The sequence below is a fragment of the Jaculus jaculus genome, chromosome 7, assembly GCF_020740685.1.
Source record: "Jaculus jaculus isolate mJacJac1 chromosome 7, mJacJac1.mat.Y.cur, whole genome shotgun sequence".
NCBI classification, from domain to species: Eukaryota; Metazoa; Chordata; class Mammalia; order Rodentia; family Dipodidae; genus Jaculus; species Jaculus jaculus.
In genome coordinates, this window is record NC_059108.1 from 143,316,217 (window position 1) to 143,341,034 (window position 24,818).

The 24,818-nt window shown below is 43.1% G+C and overlaps 1 protein-coding gene and 1 non-coding gene across 3 annotated transcripts in view; both read left to right on the top strand.

The window, feature by feature from the left end:
• Positions 1-24,818, top strand: part of Arel1 (apoptosis resistant E3 ubiquitin protein ligase 1) — a 52,430-nt gene that overhangs the window by 21,762 nt on the left and 5,850 nt on the right. Inside the window, exons 3-17 of one of the 2 annotated variants that reach the window (XM_004649408.2) lie at positions 5,661-5,721; positions 6,532-6,758; positions 7,697-7,934; positions 10,215-10,384; positions 10,635-10,815; positions 12,123-12,370; positions 14,772-14,849; positions 15,504-15,645; positions 15,763-15,884; positions 17,245-17,320; positions 18,436-18,545; positions 20,964-21,143; positions 21,299-21,424; positions 23,881-24,010; positions 24,098-24,156. In XM_004649408.2, the coding sequence (XP_004649465.1) occupies positions 5,706-5,721; positions 6,532-6,758; positions 7,697-7,934; positions 10,215-10,384; positions 10,635-10,815; positions 12,123-12,370; positions 14,772-14,849; positions 15,504-15,645; positions 15,763-15,884; positions 17,245-17,320; positions 18,436-18,545; positions 20,964-21,143; positions 21,299-21,424; positions 23,881-24,010; positions 24,098-24,156 (2,103 nt within the window). In that variant the 5' untranslated portion in view covers positions 5,661-5,705. The remainder of the gene's footprint in view (positions 1-5,660; positions 5,722-6,531; positions 6,759-7,696; positions 7,935-10,214; positions 10,385-10,634; positions 10,816-12,122; positions 12,371-14,771; positions 14,850-15,503; positions 15,646-15,762; positions 15,885-17,244; positions 17,321-18,435; positions 18,546-20,963; positions 21,144-21,298; positions 21,425-23,880; positions 24,011-24,097; positions 24,157-24,818) is intronic. The other variant, XM_045154126.1, reaches the window with a different exon arrangement.
• LOC123462537 lies at positions 13,353-13,456 on the top strand. Its single transcript, XR_006638348.1, has one exon. It is a non-coding gene; the product is annotated as a U6 spliceosomal RNA (small nuclear RNA).

Sequence of the window (24,818 nt, forward strand, 5' to 3'; positions counted from 1 at the left end):
AACTCTTATAGAAAAAGGAACATGTATGAGAATCCATGATCCTACTAATGGGCATTTGGTAATCATATGGAACTGAATTAAATTATCAGCTTTGGAGCCTGGCTCAAGTGAGTATACTGGTAATTAAATAAATGGTTTTTAATATTTTATTTATTTGAGAGAGGGAAAAAGAGAGAGAGAGAATAGGTGTACCAGTGCTTCCAGTCATGGCAAATAAACTCCAGATACGTGTGCCACCTTGTGCATCTGGCTTATGTGGGCCCTAGGGAATCAAACTGAAGTCCTTTGGCTTTGCAGGCAAGCACCTTAACTGCTAAGCCATCTCTCCAGCCCCTAAATAAATGTTTTTCAAACTATATCAAGGTTAGGAGTGTAGCACAATAGTAGAGAGCTTATTGAATGAAGCCCAGGACGCAGATAAATAAATAAGTATAAATAAATAAAAATAAAACTGTATCTAAAAGGAAGGTTCTATCTGTGAATCTCCTGAGCCTTAGGTATTCTAGATAAGGGAAAGAACAGCTATTTGACCCAATCCATTTACACATTATTCCATTTTTTATATTTTCTATATACAATTACAATGGATGCTTAGAAAGATTTTGTGTGTGTGTGTCGTGTATTGTGTGGTATATGCATGTATATGTGTAGATATATGCCCCATGTGTGTGCCTGTAGACGTCAGAGGGAGAATGTCAGGTATTTTCTTAGCACTCATCCATATATTTCCTTGAGAAAAGGTCTCCTCCTCAACCTGGAGCTGCTTCTGTCTGTGAGCTTGGCCTCTGCCATTCCTCCTCCCCCGCACTGATGTGTGTGTGTGTGTGTGTGTGTGTGTGTCCACGTCCAGCTTTTTTACATGGGTTTTGGGAAGTTGAACTTGGCGGTCTTCTGGCCCAAAAGTTCTACATGCTTAAGTGGCATGAGCTGGTAATCACTGAGCCATCTTCCTAGCACTAGGGGGCTTTTTAAGACCAGTCTTTGCCTAATGTTAACTCTGAAATGAAAAATAAAACAAGACTAAAAAGTGTAAGTGCCATAAAATGAATTTTTAAAAATTGAGAGGTGGGAAGGAATTTCTAAACTGAAGATCAGGGAAGATTTGGGGAGAGAAGATAGGGTTTACGTTTGAGCTTGAAATCGGGAGATAATCCATGGGTAGAAACTGAAAGTGGAAGGATATCATAGGCAGTGGAGATAACATTGAAAGGAATGGAGGCACGACATTTAGAGCTTGTATGTAAAAGTGCAAGGGGTCTGATCTGAGTAAGTCATAGACTAGATAGTGAGGGAAATGAACGCTTAAGGGAGATGTGTCTGAAGAGACGAGTGTAGGGTGTAGGAGAGAGAGGGCAGAGAGAGATTGTTGAAGAGATGTAAGTTCAGAATGTGACCCTGGGGAAGACTTGGAGATGGAGAAATATTATTGGGAGTTTTGTAAGCTGTAATGTTAATGCCACGAGATATTTTTATAAAGGTCAAATCAATAAGTTAGGAAATGACAGAATACTCCTTAGTCATAAGGAAGTTTTAAGATGTAGAGTCATTTGGAAAATTGGAATAATTGTTAGGCCAAGTTTGTTTTTCTTATTTTCTTTGTTTTTTTGAGGTAGGGTCTTGCTTTAGCCCAGGCTGATCTGAAATTCCCTACGTGGTCTCAGGGTAGCCTTGAACTCATGGTGATCCTCTATCCTCAGCCTCCTAAGTGCTGGGATTAAAAGCATACACCACCATGCCCAGCTAAATTATTAAATCTTAATTTCCTACTGCAATGAGCATTGTGAATCCTACATAGATTACACGCTGAGCTACAGCCCTGGCCTCCAGGCTTCTGATGTACTATGTGCCAGCTGCCTTACGAGGGGAAAGGTGTTATAGTTGTCAAAGATCATAGCTATTATTTTTTCCAAACCTTATGACTCGGACCATAAATTTGACACAGCTCTAATTCTTTTAGGGAGTAAGAGACTGGAGACTACACCTCTGTACCATCAGCCATATGTAGTCCATTTTTCTGTTGAATGGTATAGCTTCTCTGAGGCTCAGAAGGTTCTCATCCTGTATCACATTGGATAGTAGCCAGTTTAGGAAGTATCTAAGACAGCTAAACTGCCAGTTTTAATCCCTCTGAGTCATCGAGTACATCTTGTAAGGTACAGACTGATGCTTTCTGAGAGATGTCCCTGAGAGAGCAGCTTTTCAGCCTAAAGCCCCAGGAGATGTTACTGTCTACAATGGAGGCTCAGTGACTGTGATTCCAAAATTTGAAAATTTTGTCTCTATAATAGATTCTCTTGGAGCACCTTATTCCACGTGTGTATTGCAATTCTAATGTCTTATGTGGGTTTCTTTCCTAGTAGGATGTTAGATACCATTCAAATAGGAATTTCTCTGGTACTTGAGATGGTCATTTCTGAAATTGCCTTCTCATCTCAGTGGCTTCCATTCATTATGTATTATTGGAAAAAAAAAAAACTTGGGGAAGCTGGACGTGGTGGTCCACACCTTTAATCCTAACACTCAGGAGGCATGGGTAAGAGGATTACTATATACTTGACATCAGCCTGGGCTAGAGTGTGACCCTGCCTTGAAAACAACAATAAAAAAGAATTTAGGGGGCTGGAGAGATGGCTTAGCGGTTAAGTGCTTGCCTGTGAAGCCTAAGGACCCCGGTTCGAGGCTCGATTCCCCAGGACCCACGTTAGCCTACCTGCCTTTTTCTCACTCAAATAATTTTTCTTGTTTGTTTTTTCAAGGTAGGTTCTCACTCTGGCTCAGGCTGACCCAGAACTCACTATGTAATCTCAGGGTCCTTGAACTCATTGGGATCCTCCCACCTCTATCTCCCTAGTGCTGGGATTGAAGGTGTTCACCACAACACCCAGCCCTAAATTCTTTTTTTTTTTTTAAATAAAATTTTTGTTTATTTATTTATTTATATGAGAGAGAACGAGAGTGAAAGAGGCAGAGAAAGAGAGAGAGAGAGTGAGAGAGAGAGAGAGAGAGAATGGGTGTGCCAGGGCTTCCAGCCACTGCAAACGAACTCCAGATGCATGCACCCCCTTGTGCATCTGGATTACATGGGACCTGGAGAATCGAACCTGAGTCCTTAGGCTTCTCAGGCAAGTGCCTTAACTGCTAAGCCATCTCTCTGGCCCTTATTTTTTACTTTTTGATATAGGGTCCCACTGTAGCCCAGGCTGGCCTGGAACTCTTGGCATTAACCTACCTGAGTCTCCCACATGCTAGGATACAGGTATGAGCCACCACAGTCACTGGCTCTCTTAAATTTTTTGAGCATAATCAGATATAAAAGCATATACTTTTTTTTTTTTTTTTTTTGAGGTAGGGTCTCACTCTATCTCAGGCTGACCTGGAATTCATTATGTAGTTTTAGGGTAGCTCCAAGCTCATGGTGATCCTCTAACCTCTGCCTCCCAAGTACTGGGATTAAAGGTGTACACCATACCCAGCTGTTTAGGCCCCTTCCAGATCTGAACATAGAATTTTTTCTTTTGCTTATTTTTATTTATTTATTTGAGAGTGACAGACAGAGAAAGAGGCAGATAGATAAAGAATGGGTGCTCCAGCCACTGCAAACAAACTCCAAATGCATGCACCCCCTTGTGCATCTGGCTAACATGGGTCTTGGAGAATCGAGCTTTGAACCAGGGTCCTTAGGCTTCACAGGCAAGCACTTAACCACTAAGCCATCTCTCCAGCCCCTGAACCTAGAAATTTTTAGCTGTCTTGGTCTGTAAGTAGTATTCGAGTACTGACAGGATGCTGGGTAAATGGAGTTTTCTTTGATGGTACCTTTGGAGGCTTCTGTGTCCAACTGAGTAGCAAAGAAGAAAGTCTTGTTTAGGAAACAAGTTCAGTAACAGTGAAACTTCCTTTCAAACTCTGACCTTGTTAGGCATGACTTAGGGTGAAAAGTACCACCTCCTTCCTTTGTTCCTCTCTGAGGCCTTCTGTTGAGTTCATCTTCCAGAGGGCCCATTAGCTTGTCTGATTTTGTAATGGCATGAATGACTTATCTTATGTATCAACTGCTTATTGTTGGTATAACCCAGAGTTCATTTTAGTTACATAATGCCAACATGCTGATACTATTACTCACAAGAAAGCTATAATTTATGGCCATCCACTCATGAACTCACCCCAGCTATAGTTTCTTGCACAATTGAGCCTGTCAGTGTTTCTTCCTGGACGGGAGTGGGGTTCATGAGACCCCACTACTCCCACAGTAGCTGGTGGCAGCTTATAGTTGCTGGGAAAGGAGAATCATGTCCTTTAGTGGTGCAGCCCCTGGTGAGTTGCCCATTCGATCATGCAGGCAACCTTAAATTAACTGAGGGTCAAATAAAACAAAACAAAACAACAAAAAAACAAGTAACAAAACCCCCAACAAGGCACAAAAGTACAGTGGATGGCTAGGTGTGGTGGGACACAGCTCAGGAGGCAGAGGTAGGAGGATCACCTTGAGTTCAAGGCCATTTTGAGATTATATAGTGAATTCTAGGTCAGCCTGGGCTAGAGTGAGACCCTACACCTCAGGCCAAAAAAAAAAAAAAAAAAAAAAAGGTTAGATGGGAAGAAAAAGGGTTTGAGGGGAAAGGAGGTTAAAATATATTGTATAGCTGTAGGAAAATGTCAAAATATTTTTTAATTAGTAATTTATTTATTTGAGAAAGTGAGGGAGGGAAGGGGGGGAGAGAGAGAGAGAGAGAGAAGGAGAGAGAAAGAATGAGCATACCAGAACTTCTAGCCCCTGCAAAAAACTCCAGACACATGTGCCACCTTGTTTATGTGGGTCCTAGGGAATTGAACCGAGGGCCTTTGGCTTTGCAGGCAAATGCCTTAACCACTAAGTCATCTCTCCAGCTTTGAAAAAAAATTTTTTTGTTTGTTTTTTTGTTTTGTTTTTCAAGGTAGGGTCTCACTCTAGCCCAGGCTGACCTGGAATTCACTATGTAGTCACAGGGTGTCCTTGAATTTACAGCAAGATCCTCCTACCTCCACTTCTCAAGTGCTGGGATTAAAGGCATGTACCACCACGCCCGGATCCTCAAAAAAAAAAAAAAAAAAAAAAATTAAGTGGAAAAAAAAGACTGGTGGAAGAAGAGCTGGGAATGTGACCAAGTGGCAGAGCACATGCACAGACCCATAGGTTCAGTCTCCAGCACCAAAAATGAGAAGGACAGGACAAAAACATCTAGAGTTCATATAGCTGTTTCTGCTTAGCTGAATTACTTTCAGAAGTCAAATATTATGTGGGGAACCCATTCCATTATTTCATTTACTTTAGTTAATTAGCACCACTTTGAATGGAAGAGGAGAATTTATGATAGCCCAAGATCTAAGAAAATGAAGGTTGTGTTTTGACATTTTGTAATTAGCACTAAAGCAAGTGGCTACTTGTAGAATTCCTAGGGTGGTTGGTAGGTTTAAAACCTTTAAGGGGAGTGAGGGAATGGTGTACTTGTTCATTTGTCTGAAACATGTCAGAAGGGCCCCTATCAAGCTAGACAGGTGAGTGGATAGTGAAGTGGCTAGACTAAAGAAGGTTAGATTAAGCTATATGCTTGGCTTCCTCTTCTGTGGTGCCTGTAAGGAAGAATGAAGAAAGAAGCACTGAAAAAAACTTTCCTTTGCAGCTGCAGCTGTGATCCTCGGCTGTCTTTTGGCACTGAAGGGACCTGATGTTTTACGTTATTGGTATGTTATAGAAATTCTTTTTATTTTTATCTTATTTTGTTAATGGTTGTATACTTCCTTTTTGCCTCTTTACCTATATCTTCTTTCTCCTTGCACACAGAACTAGAAATATTTCTACTCCCTTACTCTCACAGAATGAACCCTCACAGAAAAGTAACTGTGGTATGTGCTAGATACTGTTTATTGTAGAATCAAAATTGAATAAGTCAAAAATCTGCCTCTAACAAGTTCATAACTTGAAGGAAGAGATGGTCAAGGAGGAAAAAAGTCGATAGGTACACAAGTTTGAGCGGCCCAAGAACCCCTAATGGTACAGCTGGGAAAGGGCTTTTTCCAAGAGGACAAGAGAGAGAAAGGCTTCCAAAAGTGGGGATCCCAAAAAAGCACATTCTTTTTAGTACCTCTGTGAGGGACCCACACAGCTGGGAAGGGCGGCATCATATATAGTTGTAGGTCATGGTATCAAATGTGGTCAGCTCATGTTTTGCAAAAGGCAACAGTAAATACTTCCCCAGTTTGAAAGCTATACAGCCTTCTTCCAGCTTCTCAGATCTGCCAGTGTGATGCAGAAGCCGCCCTAGACATTTGTGCAGGAACAGGTGAAGCTGTGGTTCAGTACAACTTTATTTACAGAAAATAGGTAGGGCATGGGATCTAGCCTGAGGGCTATAGTTACCTCTCCTGGTCTAGAAGTTCCTCTCTGTACCCACAGTAGACTCAGCCCAGTGTTTCTTTACAGCTGGCCTGTCTGTCCCGTAACTGGAAGCTGTAAGTGTAATTGGCAGGTGGTTTGTGTTCTCTCTTACGTAGGTGGAATCACAGTGTCTGTGGTTGCATTCTTCTTCACAATTAAGTTCCTCTTTGAGCTTGCCGCACGTGTAGTCAGCTTCCTTCAGAATGAGGACCGTGAGCGCCGAGGGGACCGGACTATTTATGACTACGTGCGGGGAAATTACCTGGATCCCCGGTCCTGCAAAGTGTCTTGGGATTGGAAGGACCCCTATGAGGTGGGCCACAGCATGGCCTTCCGAGTGCATGTAAGGGAATGTTTCTGTCTTCGTACCATTGGGGTTTCTGAGTCACTTGCTTTTCAGAGAACAGTGCAGTCTTAGTGCAGGAATGTTAACATTTTCCCTTGTTTTTCAGACCCTCCCAGGGACTTGGGAATTGCTAATATCTGGTATCATGAATTTCCCTATCCTTTTGGTTTACTAGGTATATAGCTTGAAGAAATGTAAGGCTTGGTGTTATCTTTTCAAACTAAGCAGAAGGGTATTGAGGCCAGTATGGTGTGTCACATGTTATCATCCTGACACAGGAGGATCAGGAATTCAGTCATCTTCAGTTACACAGGGCCCAAAGCAGGCACCCCTCTGGTTCTGTAGATTCATTGTCATTGGAGGAGAGCCACAGCTGCTTGTCCTTTGGCTGCTTTCTGTCTCATGTACTTAGGACAGCTGAGTTGTGTTTGGCCCACAAAGCTAAAAGTTTACCACATGACCCTTTATGGAGAAGTTTTGCATCTGCTGCAACAAGCAGTGTCTTCTCCATCAGGTGGCATCACGTTTGGTGTGAGGGCCTGACTCTCTCTAGGGCCCTTGCCTTCCCTCTGCTGCCAGCTAACTGCCTTCATGCTTGGGTTGATGTTGGTAGTGTAAAAAGTGCTAGGCACACAGAGGAGGCAGCATTTGTTGTTTAGAAATGTGGAGTTGAAATGGTATGTTCAATATTCATAAGGTATACTACCCTCTCCTCTAAACAGGCTAAGACTTTGTTCATGACTTGTTTTCTTTGTTGTGTAGCGAAAATTTATCAATGTGTTTTTGTGAACAGGACTGTAAAGAGCAGGTAGGCACTGGGGTTACCTACCCCAGTGACCTCCTCCAGCTACTTCCTCCTTCCCCACATTCTCTTGTTAGTGGGAAGTCCTTCCTCCCTCCGCTTTCTAACCAGTGCTCCTTTTCTTCCACTGCAGTTATTCTATAAGAACGGACAGCCTTTCCCTGCACACCGGCCTGTGGGACTGCGAGTTCACATCTCTCATGTTGAACTAGCAGTAGAAATTCCAGTAACCCAGGAAGTCCTTCAGGAGCCCAATTCCAACGTTGTAAAGGTGGCCTTCACTGTGCGCAGGGCTGGCCGTTATGAGATTACAGTGAAACTTGGTGGATTAAATGTGGCCTATAGTCCCTACTACAAAATCTTTCAGCCTGGTAGGTTCTTTATTCATTCTGTCTCCTTTCTCCTGTCACTTTATTTTATTTATTTGAGAGAAAAAGACAGGTAGACAGACAGAAAGGTAGAGAGAGAGAGAGAATGGGCGAGCCAGGGCCTCCAGCCACTGCAAACAAACTCCAGATGCATGCGCCCCCTTGTGCATCTGGCTTATGTGGGTCCTAGGGAATTGAGCCTTGAACCAGGGTCCTTAGGCTTCACAGACAAGTGCTTAACCGCTAAGCCATCTCTCCAGTCCCTCCTGTCACTTTTTTATCCCCCCCCCCACTTCTTTCCTTTATCATTTACCTTTTTTTGGTAGGATATGGTAGCATTGAGTGCAGAGCCTCATATTAAACATGTTCTGCCACTGAACTATATACTGTTAGTTCTTCCTTTAAAAAAATACTTTTATTAAGATTTAACTCACATTAATTTAATATCTATTGGTAGGAAATATACAGTTTAATGAAATTCAAACTTCATTGTTCTGCAGGTATCATCATAGTATGTGTTACCTCACCGTGGTTAAATCTGCGTTTCACCAATGGTTAATGAGGTTTAACATCTTTTCATGTGCTTGTTGGCTCTTTGGTGAAATGCCTCTTTGTGTCTTTTGCTTATTTTCTTTCTTTCTTGTTTTTTTTGGTTTGTTTTTTGTCCTCCACTCCCTTCAGGTAGGATCTCACTAACCCAGCCTGACCTGGAATTGAATCCCAGGCTGGCCTCGAACTCAGGGTGATTGATCCTTTTACCTCTGCTACCTCTATCTCCAAAGTGCTGGGATTAAGGGCTTGTGTCACCATGCCTAGCTTTTGCTTATTTTCTAAATGGATTTTTTTGGTTTTGGTTTTGGTTTTCACTGTTTATATATAAATCATCTATACTAATCTTTTGTCAAATATTTAAATTCTGGCTTTTCTTTTCTTCTGCTTGACCAATCTTTTACCTGCAACCACACCTTGGCTAAGCCATCTCTCCAGCCCTTAACTCACTATTTTATCTTATTTTTATTTATTTGAGAGAGAGAGAGAGAAAGAGGCAGGTAGAGAGAATGGGTGCACATCAGGGCTTCCTGCTGCTGCAAATGAGCTCCAGATGTATGCGCCACCTTGTGCATCTAGCTTGTTTTCCTTTTTTTTTTTTGTGTGTGTGTGTGGGGGGGGCTGAAGTAGGGTTTCACACTAGCCCAGGCTGACCTGGAATTCACTATGTAATCTCAGGGTGGGCTCGAACTCACAGAGATCTTCTTCCTACCTTTCCAGTGCTGGGATTAAAGGTGTGCACCACCACACCTGGCTTAGTATTTTTGATTTTGATGAACTCTATTTTTCAACGATCATGCTTTTAGTGTTTTAAGAAATTTATTTGAGAGCGACAGACAGAGAGAGAGAGAGAGAGAGAGAGAGAGAGAGAGAGAGAGGAAGGGTTAATTCCAGATCCTGAACATCTTTCCTAATTTTTTCTTCTAAACTTTTTATAATTTTACATCTTATAATTAAAGCTGTGTACCATTTTCAGCTAATTTTTGTATATCATATTTTTGGTACCTGGGTCAGTTTTGTTTTTTTTTTTTTAAATAGAGAAAGAAGGAGAGAGAGGGAGAGAATAGGCACACCAGGACCTCCAGCCACTGCAGACCAACTCCAGAAGTGTGGGCCCCTTTGTGCATCTGGCTAATGTGGTTCTTGGGGAATTGAACCTAGGTCCTTTGGCTTTGTAGGCAAATAAATGCCTTAACTGCTAAGCCATCTCTCTAGCTCCACAAAGGCTTTTTTTTTTTTGTCTTTTTTTTTTCATGTTGTTTGTTTTTCGAGGTAGCATCTTGCTGTAGCCCAGGCTGACCTGGAATTCACCATAGTCTCAGCCTGGCCTTGAACTCATGGTGAGTCTACCTCTGCCTCCTGCACCTGGAATGCGTTTGCCGGCATTAAAGACTTTTGCCGCCATGCCTTGTGGTTCTTACTCTTGGCATTGGCTTGCACTTACACTTAAGGCTCACCTCAGTCACAGGTTCCCTGAGGAGCTCTAGTGCTGTATCTGCAACCCTTGGCCCTGTTTCCTCAGATTCTGTTCTGGCAAATAACAGTAGAAAACGAATTCCCAGAATTCATTTGCATGAATATGTTTCCTGTCTTGGTCCTTTTTTCACATAGTGTTTTAGTTATCTCTAAGAATGGAAGGGCAACCTGCTGCCTGACTCACAAAGCAGATCTTGGTGTCCTAATGAACATTTTCTCCCCTCTCTCTATAACAGTACATCCTATTATCTGTTCCAGGAATGGTGGTTCCTTCCAAAACCAAAATTGTGTGCCATTTTTCTACTCTTGTGTTGACCTGTGGGCAGCCACACACCCTTCAAATAGTGCCCCGAGATGAATATGACAACCCTACCAACAATTCCACCTCTTTGAGAGATGAGCATAATTATGGTGTGTCCATTCATGAGGTAAGTGCCCCCTTCTTCACGTGTGGGCCTGGAGAGCAGACTCCTTTCTTGGTTATCCTCACTCCTTCTAATGCACTCCCGACTCTTCACCGTCTTCTCCCTGACTTATGCCATCATATCTTTATCTGACAGTCTCTGTCCCTTTAAAATTGGAAGGCTTAGATTAGAGGGTAGGTGGGAAATGTCTTTATAAAAATTTCTAATAGAGATGATGATGTGTGCAAAGCAATGCTTTGTTTTCTTTCTGTAGCTTGGCCCTCAAGAGGAAGAGAGTAGTGAAGTCTCATTTGAGAAGTCAGTGACATCCAACAGACAGACTTGCCAGGTGTTCCTGCGGCTCACCCTGCATTCTCTCGGTTGCTTCCATGCCTGTATTTCATACCAAAAGCAACCCATCCATAATGGTGAATTTGACATTATTGTCCTCAGTGGTAAGTTAGAAGCTGTAATTTTTTTAAAAAAATATTTATTTATTTATTAGAGACAGGGAGAGAGAGAGAATGGGCCTCTAGCCACTGCAAATGAACTCCAGACATATATGCCACCATGTGCATCTGGCTTATGTGGGACCTGGAAAATCAAACCTGGGTCCTTAGGCTTTGCAGGCATATGCCTTAGCCATTAAGCCATCTCTCCAGCCCGGATGCTGTGATTTTGTTTGCTCTGCATGCACTTCTTCCTTGACTATCTGCACTCCTGCCCCACCCCACAAACTTGATACTTGAGCCACATTGACCTTAGTTTCCTGCATAGTGAATCACTAGCAATAGTAAGTTTGTCTGGAGAGAGCTCAGTCAGTCAAGTGCTTGCACTGTAAGCCTGAGGACCTGACTTCTGTCCCCAGCACTCGTGTAGAATGTGTGTGGTGGGCTGGGCGTGGGTGTACACGCCTTTAATCTCAGCACTTGGAAAGCAGAGATACGAGGATCACTATGAATTCGAGGCCACCTTGGGACTATAGAGTGAGTTCTAGGTCAGCCTGGACTACACTGAGACCCTACCTCAAAAAACAAAAACAAAGCAGAAGAGTGTGTGGTGTTGTACACCTGTAATCCCAGCGCTGGGGAGGCAGAGCCCAGAAGACCCCTGGGGCTTGCTGGCCAGCCTGTCTAACCTAATTGGTGAGCCCCAGGCCAGTAAGAGACCCTGTCTTAAAAGACCTAGACAGTGTTGGTGAGGATGACATTTGAGAATATTCTCTAGCCTTTGCAAACATGCACACACACACACACACACACACACACACACACACACAGACACCCCTACAAATGGCTGGAGGAGGGACAAGTTTGTTCTTCCTTAATTTACTATTTTAATTTCATTTATTTACTTAGTAGAGAGAGAATGGGCCTCTGGCCACTGCAAATGAACTCCAGACACATGTGCCACCATGTACATCTGGCTTATATGGGTTCTGGGGAATCGAGCCTGGATAGGCTTTGCAGGCATGTGCCTTAACCGCTAAGCCATCTCTCCAGCCCTTACTTCACTATTTTATATTATTTTTATTTATTTGATAGAGAAAGAAAGAGGCAGATAGAGAGAATGGGTGCATCAGGGCTTCCCGCTGCTGCAAACGAACTCCAGATGTATGCGCCACCTTGTGCATCTAGTTTACATGGGTCCTAGGGAATTGAACCTGGGTCCTTTGGCTTTGTAGGCAAGTGCCTTAACTGCTAAGGCATTTCTCCAACCCCTTAATTCACTATTTTAAACCATACTCCTTGTTATTCTTCAGAGAATGAGAAGAATATTGTTGAACGCAATGTGTCCACCTCAGGAGTGAGCATTTATTTTGAGGCTTACCTTTATAATGCTACTAACTGTAACAGCACACCGTGGCACCTTCCACCTATGCACATGAGCTCTTCCCAGCGCCGGCCCTCCACTGCTATTGAGGAGGAAGATGAAGATTCCCCCTCAGAGTGCCACACCCCTGAGAAGGTGAAGAAGCCGAAGAAGGTGTACTGCTATGTGTCACCAAAGGTTGGAGCCCCTGTTCTTGCTTTAAAAATCCTCCTGCCTCAGCCGGTAGAAACTGTCATGATAATGTGAGGGTGTGAAGGTCAGGATCATTGACTCAGAGGATTTGGGACTCTTAAGAGAGGCTTCTCAAGTGGGTCGGAGGCTGGGCTGCCTGTGCTGCCGTGTCTGGCTCACTAGACCACGGCTCGGCCACAGCGCCTGTGTGCCCTGGCACTGATGAGCACCTGTGCAGTCTGCCCTTTGAGTGCTTGGGGGAAGATTTTTCAAGGCATGGCTTTCAGACTTGAAAAGAAAACTACCTTTAACCATTCATGTGTCCTCGTGGGACAGGAGAAATGACTCATTGGTTAAAGACACTTTCAAGCTTGCTGGCCAAGTTTAGTTCTCCAGCACCCATGTAAAGTCAGATGCAGAATGGCATAAGTGTGTGTGATCCCATGGTCATGCCAGGAGAATGCAGAAGCTTGCTCGCCAGCTAGGCTGGAGCATGTACAACAATGAAACGCGAGACCCTATCTCAAAAAAAGGTGGAAGGAGAGAACAAACTTGGTGAGGTCGTCCTCTGACTTCCCATGCATACTGTGGCGTGTATGCTGATATCATCAACTTACAAACACAAAGTCCTCACTAGGGTAAAAGTCACTGGTGGTCTCTCGTGCTCTATTGAAGCAATTTGATCTTTCATTCTGTGGTATGTGGAACCGCAATAAATGGTTGTCGTTATTAGGCTCAAATTTGTAATAAAGAAATGGTGGCAGACACAAGAAGGTAAAATTCCCAGGCTCTCAACTTAGCAGCACCTTGTGTTACTGAGTTTGTTTTGAATGTATTATTCATTCAGTCCTCACAAAAATGTTGCTGTTGAAACATCTTCGTGTCCTTTTAATCTTATCATTAAAACTGAGTTCAAGTTCTCGTCTACTTTACAAAACATTTTTAATATATACTTGTATACTATCTTCATTTAAAAAATCTAGCCATCGTGCTCACTCTGGCAGCACATATACTAAAATTGGAATGATACAGAGATCAGCCTGGGCCTTACACCAGAATGACAGGCAAATTGGTAAAGCACTCCATATTTTTTCACAAAAAAATTTAAAAATAAAGTGAATAAAAGAGTCAATTTAAGCAAAAAATAAAATTTAGTCATCATGTGAACTAGGAAAGATATTAATGAGAGAACTGGGTGGTGTGAACAGCAAGACTGGCTCTGAATGACTCATTGTTTAAGTTGGTAATAGGTCCTTTATACTGTTTCCTTTTTTTCATATATGGAAAATTTCATGAATGAAAAGTATCTTTAGCCAGGTGTGCTGCCTCATGCCTTTAATCCCAGCACTTGGGACGCAGAGGTAGGAGGATTGCCGAGAGTTCAAGGCCACCTTGAGACTACATAGTGAATTCCAGGTCAGCCTAGGCTAGAGTGAGACCCTACCTCAGGGGGTGGGGGGGGGGGAAGGTGTCTTTAATAAAGCAAAAAAGGGGAGATGTAGTTCAGTAGTAGAGTTCTTCCCTATTTTGTGTGAGATCCAAGATTCAGTTCCCAGCACTGGATAAAAAGGGGGAAAAATATGACCCTACCACATATTCAGATAACAGTAAAAAAAAAAAAAAGCCTAAAGAACTAAAGAATTATTATAGTTGTCTCCTCTGTGGGTTTTTTTTTTTTTTTTTTTTTTAAGGTATGGTTTCACTCTAGCCCAGGCTGCCCTGGAATTCACTATGTAGTCTCAGGGTGGCCTCAAAATCTTGGTGATCCTCCTACCTCTGCCTCCTGAGTGCTGGGATTACAGGCATCCACTACCATACCTGCCTGATATATATATATATATATATATATATATATATATATATATATATATATTTTAAATTTTATTTATTTATTAGAGAGAGAGAGAGAGAGAGAGAATGGGTGCACCAGGGCCTCTAGCCATTGCAAACAAACTCCAGACACACGCGCCACCATGTGCATCTGACTTACGTGAGACCTGGAGAATCTAACCTGGGTCCTTAGGCTTCATAGGCATGCACCTTAACTGCTAAGCCATCTCTCCAGCCCTGATATATTTCTTTTCTTTTTCTTTTTCTTTTTCTTTTTTTTTTTTTTTTTTTTTTTGGTTTTTCAAGGTAAGGTCTCACTCTGGCCAGGCTGACCTGGAATTCACTATGGAGTCTCAGGGTGGCCTTGAACTCACGGCAATCCTCCTACCTCTACCTCCCGAGTGGTGGGATTAAAGGCGTGTGCCACCATGCCCGACTGATATATTTATTTTCAATTGACTAAAATTATCGTTTCATTATTATAAAAAATGCAGATGGAGACTCTCATACCTGAATGATAATATCTAAATAGGTCTTTATTTATCACACACTTCATTTTCTCATGTTGGTCTTCCAGCAATTCTCAGTGAAGGAGTTCTACTTGAAGATCATTCCTTGGCGCCTTTACACCTTCCGAGTATGTCCAGGGACAAAAGTAAGTGAACTCTACCCGTGCTTCTTGCTGAGTAGACTTTAATCTTGGGGTGCTTTGGTTTTTGCTTATAGTATTTATGCAAGCTCTCCCTGTGCACACAGGATTCATTTCCAAATAAAGGAGCTTATCTCGTCACTCAATGGCATGAAGAATATGTCAATTTTGAAGGACATGTACTTATAGAAACAGGAACTAGTGGCACCCCAGAACACTTCAGGCTCATAGAGAGGATGGTGATAACTCTGGCCTGTGCATGGTCCCTGTATGCTTAAGTTCATTCTTCAGAAAAAGACATTTTAATATATTTGAGCTTTTAGAATCTAAACCTTTTGGTAGAGACGTGGATATGTATATAAAAGTCACTTTTCCCCCAGTAGTTTGGAATAGTAATTTTTGCTATTTTTATTTTATGTTGAAAGGTCTGTAGTGTTGTCTGAGATCTTTGCTTAATGTTAATCTCTGTGACTCAAACAATTTCAAACAAAACTTGAATTATAGACCATTAGGTTAAACAACAAGGAATGAGGTAGCTGCTCACTTGGAGAGAGCGAGTTTAACTTGCTTTTGGTGTTGGCACAGTGGAGTAGGGATGTTGAAGGCTTTGGGTGGATTTAGGGCTTCATAGATGAATTGCTTTTTTATTTTCTTTGTCAGTTTTCATACCTTGGCCCTGACCCTGTTCATAAGCTCCTCACTTTGGTGGTGGATGATGGCATTCAGCCTCCTGTGGAGCTCAGCTGTAAGGAGAGGAACATTCTAGCAGCCACTTTCATCCGATCCCTGCACAAGAACATTGGTAAGGATGGGGAAGCCGAAGTTCCGGTTCTCCTAAGGAAGTTCTGAGGGAGGAGAGTGAAGCTCCAGATGTGTCTGCTGGTAAGGCTATAACCATTGTGGATCTTGCTGTCCTTAGGAGGCTCTGAGACCTTTCAGGACAAGGTGAACTTTTTTCAACGAGAGCTTCGGCAGGTGCATATGAAGAGACCACATTCCAAAGTCACCCTGAAGGTCAGCAGACACGCCTTACTGGAGTCGGTGCGTAAAGTTTCATCTTTATCTGTAGATGCCAGGGTTTTCGAATTAAACATTCTCTTTAGTATTTGGTTATAGCTTGAAGGTTATCTCTTTTTAAAGATATTTTAAAATATTTATTTATTTGAGAGAGAGAGGATGGGTATGCCAGGGCCTCTAACCATTGTAAACAAACTCCAGATGCATGCGCCATCTTGTGCATTTGTCTTACGTGGGTCCTGGGCCATCAAATCTGGGTTCTTTCTTCTTTCTTTGGCTTTGCAGACAAGTGCCTTAAACTGCTAAGTGATCTCTCTAGCCCCGTTTTTTTTTTTTTTTAAATGCAACATAAATTTGTTTCTTTAGACCTCTCCATCAGTATCTATTTGCTTTCTGCTGTGTATATTCTTTGGATACACCAAGTTGGGGCAGCCATGTTGGAGGTATACAACTGAGTGGAGACTTGTTACTCATTCGTTTTCAGGCCTGTGCTGAACTAGTTCCTGTAAAGTGTCTAATGTAGCGGAGAAGTAGAGGTTACAGCAGAAAGTTGTTATTGAGTCCCTGGAGTAGAATTCCTATTGGATTAAAAAGGAAATGATTTTTGTTCTCACCCTGGTATGATGGAAAAGGAACACCTGATGTGTGTCTGTCTCCATTGCACAGACACTGGCTCGAGTCTTAACATTCCCCAAGAATGAGAAAGCTTGGTGCCTGTCCAGAAGTGTTTGTGGTGTTTGGCTCTGCTAGGTGTGACTGGAAACCTCTTTCTCAGCCACACTTCCCATGTGGCCTCCCTTGTGAACCTTGCCTGGTGGTGGATGGAGATGTTGAGCGAGTAGTTAGTACTTTATGAAATGCAAGACTCCTTGGAGTTCTCTTGCTTACAGTTTACTGACTTGAATTGTGTGTGGGGGGGGAGGAGGGGGTGTTTGGTTTTTTTGTTTGGTTTGGTTTTTCGAGATAGGGTCTCACTCTAGCCCAGGCTGATCACTATGTAGTCTCAGGGTGGCCTTGAACTCATAGCAGTCCTCCTGCTAGGATTAAAAGCCATCATGCCTGACTGTTTTTTTTTAAACTTCTTTCTGCAAGAGTGTTTTTATTAATGAAATGAAGATTGTCAGAATAAACAATGTCAGCTTTCAGATTTGATTTATTTTTCCTTAAATACGAAAGTTTTACTATGTAGCACAGACTGGTCTCAAACTTATAATTTTCCTGTTTCAGCCCCCTGAGTGCTGGGATCACAGGCATGTGCTATAATGCATTTCCTTCACATACTGGTGGTTCGCTTGGTGGACAATGGCAGTGCTCTTGGGCTTTTGTCTTCTGAATCCAAAGGATGTTTGCCAGCGTTCTGATAGCTTCCTTTTACTATTTGCAGTCTCTGAAGGCCACTCGGAATTTCTCCATCTCAGATTGGAGCAAGAACTTTGAAGTGATTTTCCAGAATGAAGAAGGTCAGTTTTTTTAAATACTTTTATATTTATATTTATTTATTTGACAAAGAGAGGGAGAGGGTGTGAGAGGGAGACAATGGGCGTGCCAGGGCCTCAGTGCCACTACAGATAAACTCCAGACGCATGCGCCCCCTTGTGCATCTGGCTAACATGGGTCCTAGGGAATCGAACCTGGATCCTTTGGCTTTGCAGGCAAATACCTTAACCTCTAAGCCATCCCTCCAGCCCAAGAAGGTCAGTTTTGAGATTTATTTCATCTTATTATTCTCCCTACTCCCATCCTCTCTCTTCTTCCACAAAACCAAAAACACCCCCCAAATACACTTTCTAAAACAGTCCAACTTCCAAGAGTCAAGGAAGAAGGGTGGGTCATAGTTACTGGCCAGGTGCTGTGGCAGAGCTTGTAAAGCAGAGGTTAGGTCCAGAAGGTAAGTGTCAATATCTTTACCCTGAAGGACAAGAAAGTTGTTGCAGATTCATGAGAAATGTATTTCCTGGAATCTCTGATCTTTTAAGTTTACATTTAGTGATCAGCATGCTTTTTCAAAAAATCTTTTATTTTCTTATTTATTTATTGAGAGAGCAAGAGAGAAAGAGGTAGACAGAGAGAGAATGAGAGAATGGGTGCTCCAGGCCCTCCAGCCACTGCAAACAAATTCCAGATGCATGCCCCACCTTGTGTATCAGTCCTGGGGAATCGAACGGAGGTCCTTTGGCTTTGTGGGCAAATGCCTTAACTGCTAAGCCATCTCTCCAGCCCGTGTTCATAATGTATTTAATCCTACAGAAAGGGTGAGATTTTTAAAAATGTGCATTATAGCTGGGCATCGTGGTGCATGTCTTTAATCCCAGCACTCGGGAGACAGAAGTAGGAGGATTGCCATGAGTTTGAGGTCACCCTGAGAATACAGAGTGGATTCCAGGTCAGCCTGTGCTAGAGTGAGACCCTATCTCAAAAAACCAAAAAAAAAAAAAGGTGCATCATTTAGGTGAGTTACAATGAAGCAGCATTAAGGTAGTAAAGTGAAGGGAATGAGAGGCTATAAAATGGTGACTAAAGGAAAAATGGCTGGGTGAGGTACACAGCATCACGGTATTCTCATCCTACTTTTCAGCTTTGGACTGGGGAGGGCCTCGGCGGGAATGGTTTGAGCTCATCTGCAAAGCGCTGTTTGATACCACCAGTCAGCTCTTCACCCGGTTCAGTGACAACAACCAAGCACTAGTGAGTCTGGCTTCCCCATGGGATGGGGGAGGAAATAGGAATTGTGCTATAATGAATACACATGGGCTTGGAGTTAGCAGTTGATCTGGGAGTCCTACAACCTGGTCTTGCTGTTTACAATGTGAGCTAATAAAGTTTCACTGCCATCTCATTTGCTGTCATTATTGCATGTGTAAGATATAAGATACAATGCAGACAGTTGAACATTTGAATAAGAAGCATTATTATGTAACGACTACAGGCTATAATATAATAGTTTTTCAAAAAATACTCGAGGCAGTTGGATTCTGTACTCGAGAGAGAAATGTCAAGAATAGAGGCGTGGACCATAGGGCTGCTTCTAGTTCATCAGTCAGGTCGTCATCCTCTGACTGACTTCTGTACTTAACCAAGGACCATAAACCAATACAAGACTTTTTTTTTTTAATTTTAGTTTTATTTATTTATTTGCAAGCAGAGAGAGAGAGGGATATAGAGAGGAGATAGACAGAGGAAGAATGGGCGTGCCAGGGTCTTCAGCCACTGCAAATGAATTCCAGATGCATGTACCCCCTTGTACATCTGGCTTGCATGGGTACTGGGAAATTGAACCTGGGTCCTTTGGCTTTGCAGGCAAGTGACTTAACCACTAAGCCATCTCTCCAGCTCAATACTCTTTTTTTTTTTTAAAAAAAAATATATATATTTTATTTTTATCTATTTATTTATTTGACAGAGAAAGAGGGAGAGGGAGGAGGAGAGAGAGAGAATGGGTGCACCAGGGCCTCCAGCTACTACAAATGAACTCTAGACTCGTGTTCCCCCTTGTGCATCTGTCTGACGTGGGTCCTGGGGAATCAAACCAGGGTCCTTTGGCTTTGCAGGCAAAAGCCTTAACCACTAAGCCATCACTCCAGCCCTCTTTTTTTTTTTTTTTGAAGTTTTTATTTATTTATTAGAGAACGCTGCAAACAATTCCAGATGCATGTGCCACCATGTGCATCTGGCTTACATGGGACCTGGAGAATCAAACCTGGGTCCTTAGGCTTGCAGGCAAGTGCCTTAACTGCTAAGCCATTTCTCCAGCCCTAATACAAAATTCTAAACTTAGCAATAGCCCATTCTGATCTTTACCTTCCAGTAACTTTATTTAGTGGTTGGTTGCCCCTCCCCCCCTGAAAAAAATGTCATTTGGATGGTCTCTTTGATCCTCACACTGAAATTTTTACTCCCTTGGTATGATGTAGTCAGCTTTTTGTTACTATAATAAAATACCTGAGATAATTAATTTACAAAGGGTGGGGGAGATGGTACTTGAAAGCCTGACAGCCTGGATTCAATTCCCAAATACCCATATAAAGCCAGATGCACGAAGTGGAGCATGAATCTGGAATTAGTTTGCAGTGGTAGGAGGCCCCAGCATGCCCATTCTCTCTCTTTCTTTTTCTCTTTCTCTCTCAAATAAAATATTTTTTAGAAAAGAGAAAATTTACTTCATCACATTTTTTGTAAGATTTATATTTATTTATTCGAGACAGAGAGAGGGGGGAGAGAGAGTGACAGTGGATGTGCCAGGGCCTCTGGCCACTGCAAATGAACTCCAGGTGCGTGCAGCCCCTTGTGCATCTGGCTTATGTGGGACCTGGAGAATCAAACCTGGGTCCTTAGACATCACAGGCAAGTGCCTTAACCGCTAAGCCATTTGTCTAGCCCTTCATCACATTTTGAAGGTTTCAGTTCATGGCCTCCTTGCTTCTGGGCTTGTGGTAAAGTAGAAAGCAGCATGTGGTAAAATCATTCACCTCATGGTCCAGGAATTGAAAGAGAGGAAAAGACAAGGGTGTCACAATTCTCTTTAGGGGCATATCCCCAGTAACCTGAAGCCTCCCTGGAGGCCCCATCTTAAGGATTTCACTATCACCCAATAGTGCTATGAACTGAGGACCAAACATTCCAGATCTGGACATTCCAGATCCAAACTATAGCACATGGCTTTTGGGAAGGAGGTTCCTTCTAGAACTGAGCTTGAACCTGGGCGTGGTAGTACACGCCTTTAATCCCAGCACTTGGGAGTCAGAGGTAGGAGGATCACCATGAGTTGGAGGCTATCCTAAGACTGCATAGAATTGAGCTTGATAAAAAATGGCCCAGGGAATTTCAGTTTCTTCCCTTGAAAAAAAATTTTTTTTTAAATTTCTATGTGTATGTATCTGTGTGTGTGTGTGTGTGTGAGAGAGAGAGAGAGAGAGAGAGAGAGAGAGAGAGAGAGAGAGAGAGAGAGAGAACACGATCACTCCAGGGTCTCTTGCCACTGCAAACAAATGCCCATCCAACTTTACCTGGATGGCTGGGGAATTGAAACTGAGCCAGCAGGCTTTGGGAGTAGCACCTTGAACCACTAAGCCTTCTCCCCAGCCCTTCAATTTCTTTTGTTGACAGGTGCATCCTAACCCTAACCGTCCAGCTCATTTGCGCCTGAAGATGTATGAATTTGCAGGGCGGCTGGTGGGCAAATGTCTCTATGAGTCCTCTCTAGGAGGAGCCTACAAGCAGCTGGTCCGCGCTCGTTTCACCCGTTCTTTCCTTGCCCAAATCATAGGACTACGTATGCATTACAAGGTAATGTCTTCATTGTGCATATCTACTAGGGGTCTTGGCCATTAGCTTTGGGACTGTCCGCCTGAGCTGATTATTAAGGTTGAAACACAAGTAGTTCTAAGCAGTTCCAAATTTCATTTCTGAGAAATTTCATTTCTCCGTATCATTCTCCACAGTACTTCGAAACGGATGACCCCGAATTCTACAAATCCAAAGTTTGTTTTATCCTCAACAATGACATGAGTGAGATGGAGCTGGTCTTTGCAGAAGAGAAATATAACAAATCAGGTCAGCTGGATAAGGTGAGAAAGAGACCAGAGGCTGTGTGTCCCCTGCTCCGTAGCCATGCCAGTACAACCTTGTGTGGTCATCAAAAGCCTCTAAGTTTGCCTAAGTATATAAAATGTGTCCAATATGACCAGATACCTGAGTTTCCCATTTTATCTTATTTTAGTTAATTTTTGCTGTTGTTGTTTTCATTTTTCGAGATAGGGTCTCACTCTAGCTCAGGCTGACCTGGAATTCACTGTCATCTCAGGGTGGCCTTGCATTCACAACGATCCTCCTACCTCTGCCTCCCAAGTGCTGGGATTAAAGGCGTGTGCCACCATACTTGGCTGAGAAATATTTTTTAAAATTATTTTATTTATTTACTCATTAGAGAGAGAAAGAGGCAGATAAGTGTGCCAGGGCCTCTAGCCACTGCAAACAAACTCCAGATGTATGTGCCACCTTGTGCATCTGGCTTTACGTGGATGCTGGGGAGTTGAACCTGGGTTCTTAGGCCTTACAGGCAAATGTCTTAACCACTGGGCTGTCTCTCCAGGCCCAGAAATATTTTTGATGCAAATGTGCTTGGTTTACATCGAGTTAAACAGTATCAAATGATGATAATGAGCTTAAGGCATAATAGCATAACACATCACAAGAAACAAAGTGGCAATGATTGAAAAGTCGTGGCCACTAGTACTGTGCCACTGATAGTCATCAGGTGTTCTTGGGGCTGGGGAGATGGTTCAGCCAGTAAAATGCTTGCTGTGTAAGCGTGAAGGCTTGCGTGAAGATTTCCAGCCCCATGTAAAAGCTGGCTGTGGTGGTGTGCACCTGTAATCCAGTACTGGGAGGTGGATAGGAGGATCCCTGAGACTTGCTATCTGAGTCTGGGCTTCAGTGAGTGACCCTGTCACACAAGAAGAAGGTGGAGCCAGATGTGGTAGTCCACGCCTTTGATCCCAGCACTCAGGAGGCAGAGGTAGGAGAATAGCGGTGAGTTCGAGGCCATCTTGAGGCTACATAGTTAATTCCAGGTCCGCCTGAAGTGAGATCCTACCTCAAAAAATGAACAACAACAACAAAAAAAGAAAAAGAAAAAGAGAAAAAAGAAAAAGAAAGAAAGAAAAAGAAAAACAAGGTGGAGGAACAAGTGAGGAAAACACCCAATGTTAGCCTCTGGCCTCCATATACATGCACACACATTTGTGCACGCATGCATGCATGCTTACATTTACACAGTGCATGCACAGCACAATACCTATAGACATGCAGAAAACATCTACTGACGGTAAGCCCTCTTGAAAATTATAGAACTGCCACTTGCCTGTCTTTGTGTCAGCCAGCAAAACAAGGCAGCTAGTCATAGAATGTTAAGTTATGGAGCCGGGTATGGTGGTGCATGCCTTTAATCCCAGCACTTGGGAGGCAGAGGTAGGGTTGCCATGAGATCAAGGCCAACCTGAGACTACAGAGTGAATTCCAGGCAGCTTGTCAGCTTGTGCTAGAGCAAGACCCTACCTCAAAAAAACTGAAGGGGAAAAAAAAAGTAGGACCAGGGCTGAAGAGATGGTTTAGCAATTAAGGTGCTTGCCTGTAAAGCCTAAGGACCCAGGTTTGACTCCCCTGAACCCACGTAAGCCAGATGCACAAGGTAGAAGACTCTGTGGGAGCAACTCTTCCCATCTTAGAGTTTCTGAGACGTAAGTGTTAATTTTCAGTCATAGATGAATGTGTTGGTAACGAGAAGCCATGATGTCTTCCTGTTGTACCGCTGCTGCTTGACGATGTAAAAGAAAACCTCACCAAATGCTCACTTCAGAAATAGTAGCTAGTAGGAAGCCAGGCGTGGTGGCGCACGCCTTTAATCCCAGCACTCGGGAGGCAGAGGTAGGAGGATCGCTGTGAGTTCGAGGCCACCCTGAGACTCCAGAGTGAGATCCAGGTCAGCCTGGGCAAGAGTGAGACCCTACCCCAAAACAAAAGAAAGAAAAAAAGAAAAATAGTAGCTAGTACAATATGGAAGTAATGGTGAGAGATTAATAACAAAAAATAAAAGCACATGTGTTATAAAGACTGAATGTAGATCAGAAGCTAGTGGCTGACTCAGGAACTCCTAAGTTATGCTGCTTGTGGAACATTTCTTTTTTTAAATTTTTTTGTTTATTTTTATTTATTTATTTGAGAGTGACAGAGAAAGAGGCAGAGAGAATGAGAGAGAGAGAGAGAGAGAGAGAGAGAGAGTGAGTATGGATGCGCCAGAGCCTCTAGCCACTGCAAACCAACTCCAGATGCATGCGCCCCCTTGTGCATCTGGCTAACGTGGGTCCTGAGGAATCGAGCCTCGAACCGGGGTCCTTAGGCTTCATAGGCAAGCGCTTAACCGGTAGGCCATCTCTCCAGCCCTTGTGGAACATTCCTGACAAATCCAACCTTATCATCTCCCACCCACAAACTTTCCTTGTCTGCCTTTTGCCTCCTGTTTCAGGTTGTAGAACTCATGACAGGTGGAGCTCAAACCCCAGTCACCAATGCGAATAAAATCTTCTATTTAAACTTGCTGGCCCAGTATCGGCTGGCCAGTCAAGTGAAAGAGGAGGTGGAACATTTCCTAAAAGGTGGGACCCTACCTCTTCCTGGCCTTGCAGTTAAAATGTCTGAACCCATGGTGTAGGGATGGCATTAACTTGACTACTTTGTTTCAGGCTTGAATGAGTTAGTCCCTGAGAACCTTTTGGCTATATTTGATGAAAATGAACTTGAGGTAAGTGCTTACCATCAAACTCCTGGTCTTGAGAGCCAAGGGAACTCATTGTTGCACCTTGTTTTGTAAGGCATGGCAGGCAAGTTCTTTGTGTAAGAGTTGGATCCACTCACTTTTGTTCATTGACTCTTTCTTGAGAGTCTTAAAAAGTAGGAAGTGAGGGGGGCCGGAGAAATGACTTAGTGGTTAGTGCGCTTGCCTGCAAAGCCAGGGGATCCCGCTTTGATTCCCCAGGACCCACGTAAGCCAGATACACAAGGGGGCGTATGTGTTTGGAATTCATTTGCAGTGGCTGGAGGCCCTGGCGCCCATTCTCTCTCTCTCTCTCAAATAAGTAAATAAATAAATAAACAATTTTTTTAAAATTCGGAAGAAAGCCGGGTATGGTGGCACATGCCTTTAATCCCAGCACTCAGGAGGCAGAGGTAGGAGGATCCTCATGAGTTCGAGACTACCCTGAGACTACATAGTGAATTTCGGGTCTGTCTGGGTTAGAGTGAGACCCTACTCCAAAAACAAAAACAAACAAACAAACAAAAAAAAAAAAATAGGAAGAGAGGGGGCTGGAGAGATGGCTTAGCAGTTGAGTCATTTGCCTGAAAGCCTAAGGACCCAGGTTCAATCCCCATTGCACAAGTAAACCAGATGCACAGGGTGGTGCA